Source organism: Pagrus pagrus (assembly GCF_965226575.1).
Source record: "Pagrus pagrus genome assembly, chromosome: 7".
Lineage (NCBI taxonomy): Eukaryota > Metazoa > Chordata > Actinopteri > Spariformes > Sparidae > Pagrus > Pagrus pagrus.
In genome coordinates, this window is record NC_140191.1 from 14,329,112 (window position 1) to 14,342,969 (window position 13,858).

The following is a 13,858-nucleotide window of genomic DNA, read 5'->3' on the forward strand; positions in this document are numbered from 1 at the left end:
CTCCCTTCTTCTCTTCCATTTTTTCAAGTTTGCATCCGTTTGACATTTAATTTTTTCACTTGATTTATTGTGCAAGTATTTTTTAATTTCATTTCTATAAAGATGCAGAACATTTTCATATTCATGGCTTATATTTGACCACTGTTATTAAATTGTAATCCCTTTTCTTTGTGTGACAGTAAAGCTCGCCGAGTTCCATTAAATGTTAAACAAAGAAAATCTAAGTCTAGACTTGATATTTAGACGTCCTTCATCTTTTCAAACATATTTTAGATGTAACTCACGAGTGACTCATCTATATTTTTCCAAACATTTGAAATGAGATTTTCGAAAGTACACTTCATATTCACAGTAACAGATGTCACTCATCAAAGATAAAACTAACTATATTTTGCTTTGTTTCATATTTTAACTTCACTACATTGCGGGGGGGGGGGGGGGGGGGGGGGGGGGGGATATTATGCTTGACAATTCACTTCAGGTACTTTGTACTATAATATACAGTATGGTATCCAACAGACCTGTATGCATCCTGGCTAGATTTGCACGCTGATTTTTTGTATCTCATTATATATTATCATTTTTAAGAGTTGAATTGTGGTTGCTATTGCCTATTGTTGTTGTCTAGTTTCTTCGCTATTCAGCACCTGATTATTTAATGGAGACCCATAATGCTTTTTCATTTTCTTTTTCTTTTTCCTTACTGAGGTACCTGAAATGCCTCGTCAGTAGTCGCGCCTTTAATTCTGTGACTTTGTGACATCACACTCTGTCATCATGTCACACATCTGCATAATTCATGCCTAGCAGCTAGTTTGGCATGTAAGAATCGATTTAGCACAGCTGCCCTGTTGTTGTTAGTGGTGCTGGGTCAGGCCTGTGTGAACTGACCAATCAGAGCAGACTGAGTATTCAGGAGGGGGGCCCTTAAAGAGACAGGAGCTAAAACAGAGTGTTTCAGACAGAGGGGAGATACAGTGCTGCAGCATTGGACAGTATGATGTGTTTTTTGAGCTTTAAAGCATGTATATTCTAGTTGTAACCCAAAATAAAACTATGTACCTGAAAATGAGCATATGTCTCCTTTGAAGAAACGCTTGATGGCAGTTAAGAATAGAGCTTACTCGTGAAGCTCCTTGTTGTTTTTAATTTGAACTGTTGATAAAAAACAAGTCTTAAATGTATCCTGGTGGGTGCTAGAATATTGATGCTTTGGTTCACTGTGGTTGATCTTGCACCAGCTGGCACCCATGGGAGCACTGCTGTGCACGGCGTATCATTAGTTTTTTGGAAATATGCTTTTTACCCCCCGTCTATCTGATGGCTGTAGTTATGAGGCATTTTGATTTGCATTAATTCCTCCAACTCATCTAAAATCATGATAATCCTCACAAAGTCGAGGAGAGTTTCTAAAGTTACAGTTTTGGAAGTTACATTTCCAATTTTAGGGATTTTTTTTTGTTCTTTCATCACGTCCAATATGGACATATGCATCAAAAACTTTACACTCTGACGGGTACCATATTTCACAGTGGGTACTTTCACTTTGGATAATAACTTGTTTATTTTTAGTAGAAGTGGAAAATCAAAGCCAGGACATTCTCTTGTAGCTTTGACTTGTGCTTTTACTAAATGTACGAAGCTAAAGGGTTTCAATACTTCTCCATCACCTGGCAATTGCAGGTTTTTATAGATTATTAATTTTGCATCTTACAGTTGCAATCTGACTGCATTGAACTGATCTTTGCACATTGCTGTATACACCATCTTGAGCTGAAACATCACTCTGCAAACTGCCATGTTTAGTTATCGTGTTAGTCTCATCTATCAGGCACAGTGAGAGGCTGTCCTGCATTAACCTGCTGTACAGAGCTATACATATACTGTACATGGGTGCCCGTTGCAAAAAGATCCTTGAGCCTGTGTGATCATCTGCAGAGAATTCAAACTATGACGTGATTCTGGAAAAACAAACAGCTCAGTTTTATGTTCTGGTTTTGAATGTATATGTTGCGTAGTTTTTACAGGGGACAGTGACTTTTGACAGTTTTCAGTCAGCTCTGAGGTTTGCACACCGTGCTGCTCTTCATTCCAACATACCACTGTGCAGAAGGATGTTCAGCTTTTCTCTCCAAAGAGGATGTGCAGAGCAGTAAAAAGAACTGGCGAAAAAAAAGAATGAAAGAGTGTGAGCGAGGAGGCGAGAGTGACACCCTCACACCCAGTTGTCAGTTTACTTGTGGGCCTCTCTCACAGCACTGTACCGCTCTCTCGCTCCTTCATCGTCCCCCTCTCGGTTCTCACGTTTGGTTTTCAGACTGTGAAATCTAAAGCGATGTCACCAGGGATGAAAGACAGAGAGGGTTGAGAAACAGGGTTTGAGAAAGACCTGGGGGTGGAAATTTGGAGGGCGCTGGAGAGATTTCATCGGACGGGAGATGGATAGCTTTGCCAAAATATTGTGTCATCCATCAAAATTTCAATGACATCAGTGGGATGAGTGCAAAAAGATATTCAACTAGAGCTGATAAAAACCAGACAGAAAGTTTTATTACATCACAATTTTTTTTTATTTCACTAAAGATTTCTCACATCTTAAAACAGTTTCTTATAGTTTTCTCTATATACAAATGTACATATAAACATTTACAAAATTACACACGCATGTTTAACGAGAAAATAAACAACTGTAAATGCATTCTGGGAAGTCCCTTCAGTTTGAGGTTTGACATTGTGCAAGTGGGATCACATCTGCACATCGGACAGTGTACCATGATACTGTCGAGACAGTAGAAATGAGTGAACAACCGTAAGTATCGAAGAAGCTCAGCTCCCTTATATCCCTGTTAGTGTGTCGTGGTGGTGATCAGAGGCTCTCAACCTCAAGAGAACATTTAATAAAGAAGACATGAAAAAATAAATAGATATTTTTTGGGATCCAAATTAATGTGGGGCCTTTTTTCTGAAATACAATACTGAATGTAAAAAAATAAATAATTGAAAATTAAGATACTTCTTTACTATTTAAATACTTAATATGTAAGAATTGGCCGCCTGTCAAATTCAAAACAAATAGGCGCAGCATTTTGCTAGAGTGACCGCTAACTGCTGCTAACTGTGGATGTCCTTAGCTAGTCAGCTCAGTTAGCCGTGCAGCTAGCAGTCGGGACAGCGAGAGTAGGTGTTTACACCGCTGGCAAGGGGTGGTATTTCTTCACATTCTGCTAAAAATTATTATTTTTTCTAATGTTTTCAGCTAAAAGTCTTACATAGTGCACCTTTAATCTGAATCAGCAGCAGTAGGCATCACTTGAAGTGCTCATGAGACAGAAAGGGGGGAGAAAAAGGTTGAGAACCACGGATCTGGATTGAACAATTTGTTCTCTCGTGTTTTTTTAATTGAACTGAAAAAAATTGTAATATCAGCCATTTTGAGCGTGTTCATCGAACCCACGGCAGCTGAATCAAAGTGTCGGCTTTCGTGCGAATGTGGCAGTGGTGCTTGAGACACTTGAAGGGACATAACAGGGAGCTGAGTGCTACACAACAACATGACAAAAATCCTACATAATGGATACCACTTTGGCAGTTAGCCGACAACATTTGCAAGAGACAGAATTAATAATTTCTCTACATGTAGAGGAAGAAAAATGACATCAAAACTTGGAGATGAGAAGTAGAATGCAAATCTGTACCAACCGTATGAAAATTTGAGAACACAGCATAATGGTGACAAAGTCATCCTCTTGTGAATTAAGTATTTTTGATCAACTTGCTCGCAGGTTTGTTCATTATGACTGAGAAGAAGTGTGCACCTTAAATGGTCAAAAATGAGAATTTCCATCCTCTTAGTAAAGTAATAAAAAAAAAGATCTTTGAGGTCCTCTTCTTCGGAACGATCCACGTTCCACACTCACGCAAACAAACACGCAAACACACACTGACAACACAGTTCATGCTCGTAAAAAACAATCTGTATAAAAAAAAAGATCTCTCGAGTGTTCATGGTCCCAATGTCCAGCACTGGAATAGCATTGTCTCTTTTGTGGCGTTCAGCCTTATTGTAGCATCAGAGCTAATAAGACTGGGATCATTGTGAAGAGGAGTGGAAAGGAGACCAGCTGTGCGCCTGAACTCCCGATACTCCTCTGAACGTTTGGCTCCATCACAGCAGGGTCATCTGAGAAAGAAGAGTGAGTCAGTATTAGATTTCATAATTCCTTCATGGCAAACACACCCAGCTGTGATTATCCTAATGGTATTTTTTTAAGAAGAATCATCACCTGCTGGGAGCCGGTTTGAGGGGTTGTGAACTCCTCCAGCAGCAGGAAACATCCCTTTTCCTCCATCCGTGCTTTTTCCTGCATCATCTGCCTTGGATTTATCTAGCTGGGTCTTTCCAGAGCTTTTATGTCCGACAACATCCACTCTCAGCCTGAGACAGTCCTGGCCATGGTGATGCATTGGCTTGGCTGTGGAAAAATCAGAAAAGAGGGAACGGTTTAATACAAGAACCATCCTCAGGATCACAATGAGTTCATCTAAAGAACCTGATACTTACAGATATAATAATAGCTCTCGCCCTGTCTGAACTCCTTGCCGAGGGTGAAGGGAGTAAAACGCTGGAACTTCTCAGAGAATTTCTCAGGTGCGTGGGGAGCGAACGGCCGAGAGCACTCCCAACGGAGCTGGTCGAAGGAGTGAGGTTTACACACTTCGTAGTCCTCCCTCTCCACCATGTACAGCACATAGCGCTCAGCTGCATGCGATGACACCTCGCCGTGGGTGTAGTGGGGGCAGATGATGTCCAGATAGTCGTTGATACGCACTTCCACCGTGTACTCATCCCACAGGAAGCTGCAGGGAGACAGGAAGAAAGAGGAGGTTACTGACAAGTGTTCTCGACTGTTTTTATTTTGCAAAATTCACAACGGCATGAATAATAGGCGGACAATATCATCCCTACACACCCTGAAAGCTTGCCTCACACAACACACGTGTTGGGGATAAAGAGGGCTAATCGCACGCAGACACGCACGGCAACAGACAAAAGACTTACTCACACAACTAACACATGTTAACACACAGGTAGAGCTACTTGGGTGCAATTCACGCGCCATGCGAGGATGTTTGTGTCGTCGTGTTTTGGATGTTCTTGTGCGAACCTGTCGTCACCGTGACAGAATTAGAAAGAGCCGGATCAGGCCGGACTTGTTCACTTTGTTTGTGGACCAGAGAACACACCTTCTCTCATAAAGCCCTGCCACCAGCCCACTCGCACACACACCTTCCTCTCGTTTCGCCGTCAGCAGTGATTCACCTCTCACCAGCTTTGAAGAGGATGAGATTTAGAGTCCAATCTCTCCGTGCAACTCAGTGATGCTTTCTGTCAAGTCTTTCTAAACCAGTTTCTGGATGTTTGCCATGTCGAAGCGCCTCACTTATTTGCTGTCTCTGTCTGTATCTCTGTCTCTCAATTTCTCTCCGATTCCATCAAAGACAGAGGCAGAGTGGGTGGAGACAGTCAGGCTGTCGCTCTCTTTCCCCCTTTTCATCTTTACCCTTCATTTAGTTTTATGGCTCTTTTTAAGCCCTCTTCCCGTCTCCTCTTTGCCTGCTTCCTCTGCTTGTTTCCCCCCCGTCGCCCTAATGAAATAGAGAGAAATGTTGCAAAATCTGTACAAACCTTGCACAGTTTTCATGGAGTTGTGTTATATCTTCACCATAGTTGAACTTTTACCAATCGTCAATAATTTTACAACTCTGTCGGGAACAGATTTGTCGGGACAAAGGGGGAAAATCCCCAGTAGCCTAACCTGGTGTCTTCACTTTCTATTTCACCTAACTAATATTTCTTTCCTTTACAGTAAACAGGATACAGACGAGGCCATGCTACACTGCTACATGTGTTTTGCGCCTGCCTGACATGTTGAAACTAATGTGAAAGCAGCTGAAAGCCAGGAGGTGAAGAAAGACTGATATTTTCGTATTACTCTGATTACATGCTCAGGGGCAACAGGCTCTAATCCTCAAACTCAACCCTGACTGACTGCTTGAGTTTGACATGTTTAGTGTGAAAGTGACATAGAAAACAGCTCCTGTGTGTCTGCCATTGTTTATGTGTGTGCCCCAGCTTCAAAGCTCGGGACGTGGTGGCTCTGACTCCCCCCTCCTGTTATTGTGGCTCCTGTTAGGACCCCCTGGCCGAGTCACAGACACGCTGGCTCCAAACGTGGGCCTCTAACCCCTCCTTCCTGCCTCTGTATGCGTGTGTGTGTGCATCAGTTAGCGCTAACCTACCTGTCAAAACATGCTTTGTTAGCCGAGCACAGCACTACACTTGTTATCCAAGGCTAACAGGCTGATCACCTCCCTCCACTTTGAATCACTGCTCCCTCTTAGAAAAGGTTCTTTGTAGGTGTGTACACTCCCGTGCAGGTGTGCACGCCTTTGTTTGTGTGTGTTTTGCCAAGGCGAGCGTTTTTTCAGTGAAAGGAAAAGAGACATAGCTGCCTAATTGGCTGAATAATCTCTCCTCTCATCTTGTTCCTCTCTGCTCTGCTTTCTTTGAGTCAGATCAGTTATAATAACAGAAAGAAAAACAAGACATTTGGAGATCTGTGGCGGCTCCCTCTGAAGTAAAGAAGACTTAAATTGTATGGGATACACTTTTTTCCCACACCGCGTCCTTAATGGTGGCCCGGCCGACCTCCGCATGAAAAAGCAGGCTTGTCAAAAGCCAACAAAAACAGATTCTGTTGCTAATTTCATTCACGACCCATGCTTTTAAGAAAGCTCTCCTTTTATCCCTCTCTTCACCTCCTCATTCCCCCTCTCCCTCCTCCTCCTCCTCCTCTCCTCCATTGGTCTGGCTAATTAAAAGCTGTTAGGGGTCTGGGGCCAACGTGTTCTCTAGAAAAGGAGGGGAGGAGGAATGAATGGGGTGTAATTATACCCTTTCCCTCCCCGAAGACAGAACGCCTGGAGGCTACAGGGCCCCTTCAACCCCTTTACCTTACCCCCTGTCGAGCTTTCACTGCCCTGACTGGTGTGGATGTGTGTTATATGTGTGCTCATATGACTGCAAGTGTGTCTTTTAGTGGTTTCACAGTTGCATTTGAGTTGTCCAGATTTGTTTATGCTTGTACGAGTCTTTTCTTTCCCCCTGTGGATTGTGTTACTTTAAAGGACCATAAGTCAAGAACGTGGGAAAAGAAGCCCACGGTCTTCCTCTGGTCCTCTCCCTCAATCATCCCTGCTGTCCGACGCTTCAGTCATCAAAGCTCCCCACTGCGTCTCCTCTCGGCCCTGACTGACAGCTCTCGGCAGAGTGAGAGTCGCGTTAACGTGATAGCTATGTCGTATGTGAGAGCGAGAACCAGGTGTGTGAGTTGTCGCAGACCTACTTTCCACACAGCTTCTTCTTCCCGTGTGTTGATTTGTCTCTGTCTGCGTGTGTGCATGTTTTCATGGGTGTGGGATCCTCTGAAGACCCTTATCCAGGGCGTCTCGTGCCCCAGGCTCTTGAGCACATCTGTTTATCAAGGCCTACTGAAGCCTCTTGAGTGTTCGGGTGTGTGTGTGTGTGTGTGTGTGTGTGTGCTTGCATGTGACTGAGGTGTGGGTAAACAGCGAGGGTTGAAGGTGGCTGTAGATGTTCTTCCTCTCTGCTGCAAAAAGGTCATTTCTCACTATGGAGCTACTCTAGCTTTTGCGTCAGCGGGGGAGGTGTGCGTTTGAAGGGTATAAAATAGTAAAATAGCTATAGAAGTGGTAGTTATGACAGTAGGTGAGTTCTCCAACACGTCGAGCTTTGAAGTCTTTGCATTGTCCTTGCACTGCTTTACCACCTCTTCCCTTTTCTTTTTCCCTGCCATCCCTCTCCCCCCCCTTCTTCCCCGACATTTGTCCCCTGAGCTCTCACTGGTTTCGGTCAAACAACTGACACAGGAACTCTGTCTTTCACCGTCTCTCTGGGGAGTGTTTCAAACTGTCAGGTCAAGGGGTTAGAGTTCAGGGTCGCAACTGCTCGCTCACATCTGAGTCAGCACCGAAGATGTTTGTTCCACACACAGCTCCAGTCAGCACCGCTGAAACACTAAACAGACGTACCCCCCCCCGCCCACCCCACCTCGACCATTTGCTCCGCAGGTAATCAGTAGTAAGTGTGCACACGCTGGAATGTCGCAACAGGGGGAGGCTGCGGTTTGGAGGGTTTCCTATGTTCTCACGAGGCGCGCTCATCAGATTTCCAGTCGCACTCTCACACACTTTTACTTTGAGGTGTACACTTAATACCCTATTAATTTGCGGTGCTATGGCGGATTCACACCTCCTCTCACACAGTCTGAGGAGCTGTCAGTGGTTCTAATGGGTTTAGCTGCTCACTAGTGGGATGCTCCATTAAAGCCAATCTAATATACACCGAGAGGTCTTTCTATATTAGCTTCAAATGTAATCTACCTTCATTCTTGCTCCATCTCATTGTCTCGCAATAAGAAACCCGGTGGGAATTCTTCCCAGCACTTAACTCCGTAGTTTCCACTTTTTTTCTTTTACTTGCATGCCTGACTTAGTAAAGACGATGAGAATCCCTTTGCAAGACGAGAGCTTTCAAAATGGTCAACGCTTATTCAGTTCCAAACTTCTCCCCTCCCTTCATCCATCACTGTCCCTCCTCTCCTCCCTCCGTCTGCCTCTCCTTTTATTCTGCCAAAATCGGCCCATCCCCCTCTCCCTATCCCCTATTTTGTCCTGTCTCTTAACGCTGACATAATATACCAGCGCTCTTCATCCAGGCTAATTTCTCAACACAAATCCCTTTCTCCGGTTCACCCTTCTCTCACCCTGCACCCTTCCTCCTCCTTCTCCTCCTCCTCCTCCTCCTACTCTCTGCCCCCGAAAGCTTTTCACCGGGTCTCCCCTTATTGTAGCCTCTCATTCTGTCTGCGATGAATAGAAGAAGGCCAAATGGTATCATGCTTGGTTTAATATGTTGTGGGGAGGGGGGTGGGTTCACGGGGAGTTAATCCGTGTGCCCGCGTCTGTCTGTCTCAGCTGAGAGAGAAGGAGCAAGTTCAGTAACTTCTATGACTTGTATGAAAAAAAGTTTCTTATTTGGAAAAATTCCATCTAACAGAAATCTGTTGCTAATTCTGCCCTTTAGAGGGCGACGGCGGGCTACGAGTGGACAGCGATGCCAAGGTATGCCTGAAATGCTATGAATGAGCAGTGTACACACACTCACACACGCATGCTTGCCCACACATACTACGATAACGCTGGGCGCAAAAAAAGCAGCAGGCCTCTCTAGTGTTAGCAGAGCCATGCAGGGCTGAGAGGTGCTCTGTCCTCCTCCGGTGGAAAACTACTGGGGCAAAAAAAAAAAAAAAGAAAAACAGAGGAAGGTCTGTGAGAAAGAGGGGGACTGATGGAGGGAGGGGAGGAAGTCTGGACCACAGATAAGGAAGCGAGAGGAAGAGCCGGGAGAAAACAGAGGTGCATGGATACTGTGATGCGAGGGAGGACTTGAAACACAGATAGGTTACAAACTGCATGTGGTCACTAAAATTCCCAGCTGCCACTGTGTGCTCTGATGCGTGAAGGTATGAGCGTACCTCTATAAGTGTGTTAGGTAAGAGGACAGTTATATCAGCGGGGAATAAACACAAAGCCTTCGGATATTAAATGGGCTGGATTGATGGCAAGATAAACGGAGATGTCCTGCGGCGCTTGCAATTGATTGTTCCGATGTAGGATGGATCGCATCTGGATGATTATGGCGATAAAGGTCATAGGTTTAATAAGGGACTAATCTATACATTGGAACAGTTACACAATGACCCACCTACCCAGATACGCACAGACTATGGAGGTCATAATGAAAGACAAAGAAATTACATCACAGGATTACGGACGCATGAATATATATATATAGAATGAAGCCAGCAGGTTGATGGTTTTGTGTCTATGGGTCAGATGGTCAGATTACAAGCCGCCTGTAATCTATGTTAGTGTGTGTGTCTGGCGTGTGTGTGTGTGTGTGCTCTCATTCTGGTGAGATTAGAGGCCAACAACCAGACGGGACATCGGCTGGGGAGGGGTAAATAATGAGTGGATAAGGAGGCAGAGGGAGGGAACAAAATGTTTAAAAAAAGTACAAAACATTGGAGTGGGTGAGGGGGCTGAGGAGCAAAAGCAGGTGACATCAACCCCCTTCACCCCAAACTCATCCTCCAGGCCACGTATACAAGTCGAGGCAGGCCCTGGCTGCTTCAATAACAGCAGAGGCAGACGCAGACGGAGATAAACAGAATATTACATTACACCAAACTCCTGATAGAGATATTTGCACAGACGCTGGGAGCATGGCAAATAAAGCCACTCAGGATGGATGAAAGCAGACAAAAAAACCCAACAGAGATAGCACATTTAAAAAGGAGGCCGTGGAGCACTGGTGTTAATAGCATCCATATCTGTGCAGAAAAGAGATCTCGAGAATGTACTTGAATTTGTGAGCAGAGAGAAAAATAGCGAGACGGAGGGCTCAGGGCCAGGGGAGGGAGGAGACCCAGCTGTTAGAGAGAGTGGAGGGAGTGAAGACGGGGAGAGGAACAGACAGGTACAGTGAGGGAAACACACACACACACACTTATACACACTTACACACAGCTGACAGAGTTGAGTATAGTAACAGCGGGGTGGAATGCTTGCTGTAGCTAATATTAACATCCAAGTCCTCCCTCTTGCCCCTCAGTGTGTGTAAGTGTGAGTCACACATTTATCATGTCTCGGTAAGGGTGCCTACGGCAACGGCCACTCCTTGTTTTACTCTGACGTTGGGGCACACACACAAACAGACACACACACACACACACACGAAGACACGCGAACAATCACGTACTCTCAGCTCACAACAAAACAAAATCACTTCCCGGTAAGAGCTGGTAAAGGGCAGCACAAGTTCAAACTCTCTCTCACACACACACACTCACACACACTCTCGCTCATATAATTGACACAGGCAGAGACACGTACAGTAAAAACAAGACCGGACCAGACTGAGTAAAACATGCCTCCCCACCTGTCATGTAGGAAACTGTACACACACACACACAAACACACTCAAATAACAAATCCCCACAGGACTTGAAGTAACTGGATTAAGCCATAATCACTGAGTCGCACTGACAAGTTGGTGAAAATCAAACACACTCCTACATACATAGAGGAAAACACACACACAGACACACACACATCCCTCTACTCCCTGACATGAATGGGAAGACTGCTGCCATCTGGTCACTGTCCTCCACCTAAGACAAATCAGTGCTGCTCACAATCAGACCGAGAATCAATTAGCATCAATTATCCGCGGCACGGTGCAGTCAGTGCCCGCTGATGGATCTATGTAATCCTACCGAACAGGTGACTGATTGATCACTGGGGGGGGCAGGTGGGCTTTTAGTCAAAGCAGGAAACCAGAGGACAAGAAGAGAGATGATGGAGAGAAAGAAGTGAGAGGGAGAGTGGGGGGGATTATAGAGGAGTAATGGAGATTAGACTGGAAATGCGGCAAAAAAACATAAAACGAGTGGCATGTGGAGGTCAGATGAATTATGGTTTCACTTTTGGATTTTAGTTGCCATTATCCTCCTCCTGATACCACTCTCTGTCTGTCTTTCCTCCTCAGTCAGAGTATTTGATGAGATCAGAGAAGGAGAAACCTGTCTTGGTTGGCACATACAAGAGAAGCAGAATGGCCACATTTTTGTGATGTGTCGCTGTGATGTGTAAAGTTAATGTCTGTCTTTGTCGGGGGTCTATGTTTAGCCAAAAGGATTAGTGTTACATTATGGTTTTTCTTCTGGTTACACAACTCCCATTTGAGAGCAGAAATAGTCCAGGGCTGGATTAGAGACAGCGCAAGATCTGACTATGAGACCACCCCCGTTCTCTTTCTCTCCTTCTTTCTTTCTTTCTGCCTCCTTTTTCGTCTTATTTGAAAACTTGGAGCTCCAGTTTCCTCTTTTATCCACACCAAAAGGACTGTGCTTGGTGTCTGATTCCTCTCTGTAAAGCTCCTTTCTGGCCCTCCCCTCTTGTCTGTGGTGACTCAGGTGTAAAACTCAGGTGGGTCAATGCGGGTCTGTTGAGTCACACATGGACTAACCCATGACACAAGCACTGCTCATGACGGCAGAGCTTTCCATTAGACTCCTTATCCAATTATCAGGACAATTGTTTTCCTTGTTGCAGGGCTCTTTTTCAGCCCCTGCGTCTATTGTCATTCTTTAAAGGGCAATTAGAGAGCCAGTAATGTAATCAAGACAAGACTAAAAGGCCATAATGGCTTTTGCCCTTGTTGCGGATTTTAATCGACCCCTCTCAGGGAAGAAGCGGGGGGACCTGTCCTTCTGTTTCAGCTCGCTTATAAAATAATACTGTCTCTCAAGCGTCGGGATCACTCGCTCCGCGCTAAAAGCTCAATAAATCGCGCTGCGCTATTGCGCGTCTGTCAAGCTCCATCGATTCCGCTGAGTGGTCGGATTGCATTACATTTGTGACCTCAAAACAAAATAATCAGCAATATGTGCCTCTCTCTCTCTCTCTGACACACACACACACACACACACACACACACACACACACACACACACACACACACTGAAAACAACACACTGAGCCTTGATGTGGTATCTGTATAAAACTCATCATTAAATTAACCCACTGATTCATCCTCATTTATAGACTTTCCATTACACACACAGGTGCAGACCCTTCAGACAGCGTCACCGGCCAAGTTCATACTTGTCAGTCTATTTTCTACTATTAGAGTATGTCTGTGTCTGTGTGTTGCGGTTAAATATAGTGGTGAATCTGTCCATCTGTCTGGACACCCAGCCATCACAATCCTGTTACAGGCGAGTTTAAACGTGTAACACACATGCCCGACTCTTTAAACGTCACATGAATGAAGACAACAAGAAGCTTAGTTGTAGCCTGAGCAGCCCTCGGGTCAGTAATGACCCAGGAACAGTGAGTTTACATGTGCGAAATGTCAAGAAAGTAGTTAATTATATCCACTAGCCTCTGGAGGCTTCAGTAAATACACACAGTCACTCTGACGGAGCAGTGAGTGATAGACCCTTTAAGATTTAGATGAATACACACACACACAAACAAACACAGCATGAAATCTCAGATCAGTACTTACTTTGGGTTCGAGCCATTCCAGTAGACGCTGTGTCGCTCCGCAGACGCGAACCAAGCACCGATGCTCATCGCCAAACACACCAGATACACCAAATCCATCGTTCCTCTTCTCCACAGGATGCTCACCAAATTCAAGCAGTGAGCGAAGATTAAAAGAAGCGCCTGTTATTGGGGATGTAAATGCGTAAATACGCGCACGGACGCCAATCAGTGGATTTTACGCACCCACTGTAGTGATAAAGGCAGTTTCAAGTGATGCGGCTCACCAAACACTATCGCAACTCCTGACTGATTCACAGACGCGCAACTTGTCTGTTTTGTCTCGGAGTGGCTCCACCCCACGAGGTGCTACCAGCCAATGGGAGTGAGGTAATCTGGATGCCCCGCCCACCAACAGCCACAGGAGACGCTCCCTCCAGCTGCCCGCACTTTAGACCAGAAAACACAAAAACAACTCTACTACGACTGTAAATGACACCGTAGAGCCACAATAAACAAATAAGAGTCGATGTGGAATATAAAAGCGATAAGATAAGAAATAATAAACAACTGAAAGTGAAAAGTAGAGGCAAAAACACTGAAGCTCATCAGGACAAGTGGCTATTTTTAACATTAAAATCAAGTCAAGTCAGCTGTCATCAGT

General features: G+C 44.8%; 1 protein-coding gene across 1 annotated transcript; it reads right to left on the bottom strand.

Moving 5' to 3' along the window:
* Positions 1-3,209: 3,209 nt before the first annotated feature.
* efna1b (ephrin-A1b) lies at positions 3,210-13,492 on the bottom strand. Its single transcript, XM_084358387.1, has 4 exons — positions 13,217-13,492; positions 4,562-4,857; positions 4,284-4,472; positions 3,210-4,180 (listed from the first exon to the last, which is right to left on the bottom strand). The coding sequence occupies exons 1-4, from the start codon at positions 13,312-13,314 to the stop codon at positions 4,059-4,061; spliced, it is 705 nt and encodes a 234-aa protein (XP_084214513.1). The 5' UTR covers positions 13,315-13,492; the 3' UTR covers positions 3,210-4,058.
* Between the last annotated feature and the right edge of the window lie 366 nt (positions 13,493-13,858).

What these genes read in the sequence shown, in the direction of transcription:
- efna1b (XM_084358387.1), bottom strand. Translation starts at nt 13,314, where the DNA reads ATGGATTTGGTGTATCTGGTGTGTTTGGCGATGAGCATCGGTGCTTGG. An exon ending in CGAGAGCTATTATTATATCT is followed by an intron (nt 4,473 to 4,561) that starts GTAAGTATCAGG and finishes ATTTTTCCACAG; the next exon opens with CCAAGCCAATGCATCACCAT. An exon ending in CTCAAACCGGCTCCCAGCAG is followed by an intron (nt 4,181 to 4,283) that starts GTGATGATTCTT and finishes CTTCTTTCTCAG; the next exon opens with ATGACCCTGCTGTGATGGAG.